The following is a 7,980-nucleotide window of genomic DNA, read 5'->3' on the forward strand; positions in this document are numbered from 1 at the left end:
TGACTGATTTTCTTTTTAAGATTTTATTTTTCTGTCATCTCTACACCCACATGGGGCTTGAACTCTCCGCCCCAAGAACAAGAGTCGCGTGTTCTTACCAACCACCCCAACCACCCCGAGAGCGGCCAGGCTCCCTTTGATTGATTGACAGGGAGTAACTGAAGCCGACGTGCTGCCTGTGTCGTGTCAGGGCAGAAACTGAGCCCCGGCGTCGAGGTGCGGTGGAGTCATTGGGACCTTGGTCGATGTTAAAGAAAGCGGAGCCTCCCCGGGAGCCCCGGGAGCCCAGGGAGCGGGGCCCACACACGTGACAAGTTGGCCGTTTCCTTGACCAGGAGTCATTGGGCTGGCTGCCGATTTATTTGAGTTGCTGTTCGACGGCGAAGGTCGTTCTAGGATGGGGACACAGCGAGAACGTTCCGGGTTCTTGCGGGTTCGGAGGTAGCTAAAGCTCCCCCGTCGTGGACTCGATGTCCCAGCTGGGTGCAGAGATAGGCGAGCCAGCAAAGAGATGAGAAACATGGCCCTGGGGTGCCTGGCCGGCCTGGTCGGGGGACCTTGATGTCAGGACTGTGAGCTGGAACTCCGTGTTGGGTGTAGAGAGGACATAAACGTAAAACCTTTAACAAATAATAAATGGATGAACTAAGACAGCGTGACGTGGAAGGGGAGTGCTCGCTTCAGGACAAACCTCAGAGCGGACCATGTCTAGCCTGCGACCTGTTCTTGATGGCCCCGCTCGCTCTCCCGGGCCCAGATGACGGGGTCCCCCACGAGGGACGGTCCCGCCCGAGTGGGAGTGGGCCTCCTTCCCCGTAAGGCCCGTGCCTCCCCTCGTTCTGCAGGACAGAAGAGCCGGGAAGGCACGAGCTCGGGGGGATCAGCATAAACCTCGGCGATGGTCCTTCCCGATCCCGGGAGCCAGAGCTCGGCCTCCTTTTGGGACCCGACGTCCTAAAGAAGCCCGTGTGGTCAGTGGCTCGGATGCAGGGCGGAGGCCGACGGAGAATCAGGAAGAGCAAAATGGGGCGGGGGGGGAACCAGAAGCTGAAGGAGAGGGGGACAGCTGTCAGCATCGGGAGCCTTCGCGGGGACCCGGCGTCCTTTCCCAGGAGGGGCCCCCCTCTGTAGGGTGCTTCCCGCCGCCCCGCGCTCCCCGTGGGCACCCGCAGGCGCATCCCCGGGCCTCCAGCGCCTCTGCAGCCGTGGTCTGGAGCGTCCTCCGTGTGTCCTACCGGGGACCCCAGCGTCCCGTCTGTAACCGTCCGGCTGCTGTCTGACAACAGTCGGGGGATTCCGACGTTTGTTGGGTTTGGGGTGTGTGCCTGTCTGTCGCCGTGCCGCGATCTGATCCTCGGGCCGCGTCGTCCTGACGCCGAAACGGTTGAAGAAGCACCATCATTTCCGGTGCTGGCGCTGGGCGGCTAGCTGGGTTCTCCCGGCCGACCCGGGCCCCCTCGTGCCGTCCCGTGCCGTCCCGTGCCGTGCCGTCCCGTCCCGCCGGGGGGTCAGCTGAGCTGGAAGGTCCGGCTCGGCCACATTCCCGTGGGTGGCAGCGGGTCCCCGCCGAGCGCCGGCCGCTTCTCTTCTCCCCGATGCCTCTCCAGCGGGGAGCCAGACCTCGGGGCCGCCCTGGGGGGAGCTCCTGAGGGGCCGGCTGCCCGTGGGGGGAGCCCTGGGGCTGCCTGTGTGTGTGTGTGTGTGTGGGAGTCGGGGTGGGGACGGGGCCGGGGTCCCTCGGTCCCCTGCGCTGCCTGCCCCCAGGCCGAGCCCCGCGCTCACCCAGCCCCTACTCTCCAGGGCGTGCAGGGTGCCCTCCACACTCTGGTGCGAGGGATCCAGCAGCACCGGGTGTGCACGCTGAGCCCGCCCGGTGAGGGTGGCCCAGGTGTGAGAGCTGCAAGGGCCTGTTGTCCTGACGTCCGCTCCGGGGCCACGCTGACCGCCCCGCGGGCCCTCTGTGCCCCAGGCGCACAGGCCCGGGGCGGGGAGGGGAGGAAGCGCCCCGGAGCCCGGGCAGCCCAGGCCCCCTGGACAGAGGGGGCACAGACCTCCCAGGGCGCTTAGCACAGACCCTGGTGACCTGAGGCTCCCCGGCTGTCACTCTGTCCCAGGCCCGTCCTGGCCGCGGGCGCAGGCTGAGTCGCAGTAGAGTCTGCGGGGTCCTGACCCTGGCGTCTGGCCGCCCCGGGAAGGCACGTGGGGACGTCAGCCGTGTGTGCCTGGCGGCGCCCCCGCAGGGGCTGGTCGGGGCCTGGGCGGCGCCCCCTCCTCCTCTCTGGGGGTGTCTCCGCACCCCGTGCACAGAGCTCCTGGAGACGCAGAAACGAGCCGGCCGTGCCCTCTCACACAACAAGACTTTATTGAACTTGGCAACAGCAAACAGGGGCTCAGAGCCGAGGGTGCGCGCCTTCCCCTGGGAGACCTTCCTGTCCTTAGAGGAAAGCGGGAATCCCACAGGGGTGCGGGTGCTGGAGTCGTCCCCCGCCTGGGAGCCTGTGCGGACTCGACTCCGGGTGGGGGCGCGTGTCCTGAGGTCGGGGCGGTGAGAGGCGGTTCTGGGGGCGGCAGGGCTGACGTGGACCTGCGGCCCATGGGCTCCTGCGCTGGGTCCCCGCAGGGCAGCTGGACCCCGGCCTCGGGCCCCCTGGGACCGGGTGACTGACTGCTGGAGCCCCAGCGCGTGGAGGAGCCTGCCTCCTGGTGTGGGTGTGGGTGTGGGTGGGGGTGGGGGTGGGGGTGTGGGTGTGGGTGGGGCCCACGGGCCTGCCCCCGCTGCCCTGCCCTGGGGTGTCCCGGGATCCCCAGGGCTGCCCTAGGTCAGCGACCTGGGTCTGTGGGGCACGCCCAGGGCCCAGGAGGCCACATCCTGCTGTGAGAGGGCTCGCTCGGCCCGGGGCCAGAACGCAGGCCTGGCCAGGGCCCCGGGGCGCTGGATCCCATTAGCGCTGGGCCTGGGGCAGGCGCTCGAGTCGCCCCTGCCCCCACAGAGCCCGGGGCCAGGCCAGCCCAGGTCCCTCTGGGTCAGGGGCTGGTGTCCCGTGCGGGCGGTGCCGCCCTCCGGGAGGCACAGCGAGACGAGGCAGGGCACGGTGACGGCGGGCCGGAGCCTCCGGGCCCCCGCCCTCACCGCCACGCTCTGCCCCCGAGGCCCGCGAGCATCGAGCTGCCCCGTGGACGCGGGGGGCAGAGGGTCCCGGGCCTGTGCGGGGCCTCGGGGCAGCGGGCTCAGCGCCGCCCTGGCTCTGCCCTGGCTGTGCCCGTCACTGCCCAGCGAGGGGCACGAGCTGCAGTGGCCGCGGGGCAGGAAGGGTGTCCTGGGCCCGACAGCGTCATCCCTAGGGGGCTGGGGGGACCGCGTGATGGGAGTCCCGGGGGTGCTCCAGGGCCCGGTCCGTCGCGGGGCCTCTGGGGTGGCCCAGGCAGGTGCCAAATGGAAGGAGACCCCGTTTTCTGTCTTGAAGCCCGCCGTGTCCCGGGGCCGCCTGCCTGCACCGCCTTGTTGCCCCGGGAGGGTGGGGAGGGAGTTCCACCGCCGGGGCTGGGGGGCAAGTTGGACGATGGCCTGGCCGGGAGGGGGTCCGGGCGGCTCAGGCCGGGCGGCTGGGCCCGGGGAGGCCGGCTCCTCCAGCCTGGGCGGTGGCTCAGAGGCCGGAGAAGGGAGGAGAGGCCCGGGCGCCGGGGACACTGGCTCCAGGCCCAGGGGCCTCGTGGGGAACTCCTCAGGTCCCGCTGGAAAGAGGCCGACGGGGTCAGCGTCTCCAGCAGGCTGTGTGTCCCCCGCTGGGGGCCCCGGGGGTCCTCACGGCTCCCGCGTGACCCCCCCCCGGCCTGACCCTGTGCTCAGCCCCCCACACTGCTGCCCGGGCCCTGCAGTGGGTACCCGCCCGCCCAGCCCTGGCCTGGGGTCCCCGAGGCTGGAGCAGAAGAGGAGAGCCCCAGAGATGAGGACGGGGGCCCCGGGGGCTCTGTCCCCTGTGGGCGGCCCCAGCAGGCCGAGTCGGGAGGGGCCGGGGCCCTGAGCCCACCTGGCGGGGGCAGGTCGCACCGCATCCTGCGGAGCTGGGTCATGGAGGCCCGAAGGTGTCTCAGCACGGCCTCGTCCTCCAGGGCCCAGGGCTGGGCCAGAGAGTCCTGGAGGAACTCCCGGAGCCCTTCCAGGGGCAGCTTCAGGAGGCGCTCTGGGCGGTGGGCGAGAGTCAGACCCAGAGGGCCCCGCCCTGGGGCCCCCGGGGCCCCCAGGCCAGCGGCTGGGGTCCCGCTGTGCCCAGGAGCGCCGCGGGCAGTGCGCTGGCCGGGGTGGCCCCTGCCCGCTGCTCCACTCGGGGAGCCCCGCTGCACCCGCCTGCCCCGCCGTCCCCCCGCCCCAGGTCTGGGTGCTGCTCAGAGCCCAGGGTCACCGCCCCTGCCCCCCCGCCCCCGGCACACCTGGGCTCCCGGGGGCTCACTTACTCCTGTGCACCTTGAGGATGGTATAGGCCATGGCCGTGAGCACCCTCTCCCCATCCAACACGTAGGCATCCCACAGCTTCAGGGTGAGCGAGAAGGGGGTCTAGGGGGACGGCGGGGTGGGAGGAGCGGCCTGAGCAGGGCCCCTGGGGGGCTCGGCTGGGGCTAGGCTAGGCCTGCCATCTGGCCCCCGGCTGCCTGCGACGAGGCCCCGCAGCGCCCACCCCCCCGCCCCCCGCCCCCCGCCCCCCGCCTCCCCGTGCGTGCCCTCCTCCCAGGGAGATCAGGGACTCCCGGCCGCTCCGGGTTCCGACCCCGGCCAGCACCTCCCGCACCCCTGGGGGCACAGACTCTGCCCGCACTTGACGACACCACGCCTCGAGAGGACCCCAGGCTGGCCGCCCGATGGGCCGAGGGCCCGTCCACACCCCGGGCTGACCCGGCCTCCCCCGGGGGAGCTGAGGCAGAGACGGGCCGCCCCCCGGGACCTCGTCCAGGGACCCTCTGGGCTTCTCCAGGACGGGCTGGGCTGCGAGCCTCAGCCTCAGCCTCAGGACCCCGGGGTCGGGCCTGGCTCGTCTGGAGGGTGGGGCTGAGCTGGGCCCTCCCCGGGGGCAGGGGGCAGGTCCGGGAGCGGGGGTCCCGGGGGGGGGGGGGCCTCACCCGGCCGAGGAAGCACTGGAGAAACCATTTGGGGCTGTAGATGCCGGTGGACATCTGCTCCTCGTCCTGGCGGGAGGGCAGGGGGTGCTCAGGCCCCACGCCGCGGCCCCTGGAGCCGGGTGGACGCGCTCCCCCCCACGGCCCAGCCCAGCCCCGAGGGCGCCCCCGGGCCCCAGGGGGAGGAACGTGACCCCAACTCTGGGCAGCTCGGAGGGAGGGCCATGCCCCCCACCCCCTGCCCCGGGCTCCGGGGACGGAGCCTCAGGAGCTCCCACTCGCCCCCACTCGCCATGTGCTTCCTCAGGTCCGGGAGAGCTCTTTGGAGGACCCGCTCGTGATGTCTCTGGAACCTGAGGAGCTTCGGGAAGCCCGGGACGAAGAAGCCTGAGAAGGCCCCAGGCCCCCACGGTCAGGGCCTCCTCCTGCACCAGGCGGGGTGGGGGGTGTCGGGGCAGGGGCCTCCCCGCCACGCCCTGACCCCCGTGTGCCCACCGCCCTCGGAGCCCGGGCTGGATCCGCTCTTCCCAGAGGGCAGGGCCTGCCTCCCAGGCCGGGGGCGCGGGGCCCGGGGACCCTCGTCCTCACAGAGACCCCGCGGGGCGTGGGCTGGGGGCTGAGGACCGGGCCCGGCTGACCCAGCACCCTCTCTCCTGCGGGGGCCGCCGCGGGGACAGGCGGGTCCCCAGCCCCGAGGGGCAGCGGGTGCAGGCCACGGGGAGGGTGATGGGCGTGCACGGCCCTCTGCTGTGGGGCTTGGGAGTGAGGCTGGGGGCCCCCGGGAGGGGGAGACGCTGCCCCCTGGGCCCCGTGTGGCCGTGGGCTGGCAGGGGGGCCTGGGGGTCAAGCCGGCAGCCCGGCGGGAGGCTGGGGGAGCAACGGGAGTGCGTGCCTGGCCTGCAGACGGTGGGGCGGGTGGCCGTGGCTCCGGGACCCCGAGGCCACCGGGGAGGCGGGGCCCTTGCCCGTGGGGGGGCGAGCTGGGGGGTCCCCGCCTGCCCCCCGGTGCAGCAGCCTGCGGGGAGGCCCTCCTGAGCTCCCCGGCGGGCCCCTACCGTGCATGGAGTGCCGGTCGCCCACCATCAGCTGGGCCAGCGCCCAGAAGGCGTCCTCCTCGGGCAGGAACATGAGGAGGACGGCCGCGATCTCGCTCATGCCCTGGCAGTAGCCCACCTCCTGCAAGAGCCAGAGCCCCACGGAGGGCGTGCGCCCCGAGGCCCCCTCTGAGCCCTCCCCGCGGGCGTCAGGCTCCCCCGGCTCCCTCCCAGCCCGGGCTCCCGGAGGGGGCTCCCAGAGGGCGGGGGAGCAGGTGAGGGCCACCCGGACCAGCTGGGGCGCGAGCACCCCGGGCCCCGCTACCGAGCCCTGCGGCCGCCGTGCCAGGACCCCCGTCCTCAGGCCAGCAGGAGGGGCCTCCGTGAGCTGTGCCAGGCTGTAGGGGACCCGCCAGGTCTGGAGACCCCCCCGAGGGCAGGTCGGCGGGGGGGTGGGGGGGCCTGACTGTGGCCCCTGGCAGGTCCCACGAGGGGAGCTGGGCCAGGACACCCCGCGGGGCCGGGGAGCGTGTGAGCTGGGGTCCTCGGGGACCCTTCTGGAATGCGCCGTGGAAGGGGGCGGCCTCCTGGGCGCCTCGGCCTCGTTCCCTTCGGGGGAGTGGGAGCCTTCCCCGCCCGGGCTCTCGTCGGTAGTGCCGTCTGTCAGGGTCCAGACCCGAGCTCTAGGACGGCCGCGGTGCACGCGGGGGCCCTGGGCAGCCCCGGCCCTCGGGCACGCAGGCCCTGCCTCCCCTGGGAGGTCTGCACCCCGCCCCCTGCCCGTCCTGGAGGAGAGAGACCCTCCCCGGCATCTCGGGGGCCGTGGAGCCGGGGCCATCACTGTGAGTCCCGCTGGTCACCACCACTCAGGACAAGGCCGCCCGCGGGGCAGGAGGCGGGGGCAGGGACACTCACCGTGTCGTACAGCGAGTAGGCTGCCAGTACGCAGAACAGGGCTCGCTGCCTAGGAGGGGGGACAGTGGGGGGCTCTGCTCAGTCAGCCCCCCCCCAGCGAGGCCGCCGAGGTGCCGACACCCGCCCCGCAGGCCCCGCGGCCCGCAGGGCCCCTCCGCGGGGGCCGATCTCCGGGGTCAGGTCTGCGCACGGGGACAGGCGGCGACCTCACACGTGCAGCGTGCCGGGGGTTCAGTGCACCCTGGGGTGTCCGACGCCTCCGAGCGGCTCCCGCCGTGGGGTGTGCAGCTCCGGGCTCCCCCAGCGCCGCCAGCGCCCCGGGCCTCCAGCCCTGGAGCGGCCCCCCCCCCCCCGCACGCCCCCATGGGAGCCAGCGCTCCCCCTGCCCCGGTCCCCGCAGCCCCTGACGCCTCTCCTCCGCTGCCCTGGCCTGGCCCGGCCCCGTGTCCCGGGAACACCACCAGCCCCACGTGACCCCTGCCCCGAGCCCACGCAGCCGGGGCATCCGTGGCCCTGAGCGCACCCCCAGGTCTTCCCAGGTGTCCCTGGGCTGGACTCTGTGGGGGGCACCCCGGGCCCGCCCATCCCAGAGCATCTCGGGGCTCCAGGTCTGAGCCGCCGTGAGGAGAGCAGGGAACGTCGTGCAGGTGTGACCCCGATACAGGCTGCGAACCCCTGGGGTCACTATCTGAGCACGGGGGGGTACGGGGTGCGGCCCCCTCAGCGCTGCCAGGAGCCGCCCGATGCCCCCCCGCACGGCGGCCTAAGTCTGCACCCCGGCTCCGCGGCCCCCGGGCCCGGGCTGCTGGAGGCCGGCTCCCCCCGGGCCGGGGGTCACAGGTCAGCCTGACCCGGCCGCGCTCTGAGGGCCGCGGGGGCCCCGGGGGGCAGCAGGTTCCCTGCAGGGAGGAGCACCGAGTTC

The 7,980-nt window shown here is 73.3% G+C and overlaps 1 protein-coding gene across 1 annotated transcript in view; it reads right to left on the reverse strand.

Moving 5' to 3' along the window:
* LOC140596731 (uncharacterized) overlaps positions 1-6,285 on the reverse strand; it is a gene marked incomplete at its 5' end in the record, with an annotated part of 32,822 nt that extends 26,537 nt beyond the window's left edge. Inside the window, 6 exons of the mRNA XM_072745222.1 lie at positions 3,610-3,732; positions 4,029-4,181; positions 4,453-4,552; positions 5,113-5,178; positions 5,402-5,496; positions 6,165-6,285. Coding sequence (XP_072601323.1) covers positions 3,610-3,732; positions 4,029-4,181; positions 4,453-4,552; positions 5,113-5,178; positions 5,402-5,496; positions 6,165-6,285 — 658 coding nt within the window. The remainder of the gene's footprint in view (positions 1-3,609; positions 3,733-4,028; positions 4,182-4,452; positions 4,553-5,112; positions 5,179-5,401; positions 5,497-6,164) is intronic.
* Positions 6,286-7,980: the final 1,695 nt, after the last annotated feature.

Source organism: Vulpes vulpes, unplaced genomic scaffold (assembly GCF_048418805.1).
Source record: "Vulpes vulpes isolate BD-2025 unplaced genomic scaffold, VulVul3 u000000703, whole genome shotgun sequence".
Lineage (NCBI taxonomy): Eukaryota > Metazoa > Chordata > Mammalia > Carnivora > Canidae > Vulpes > Vulpes vulpes.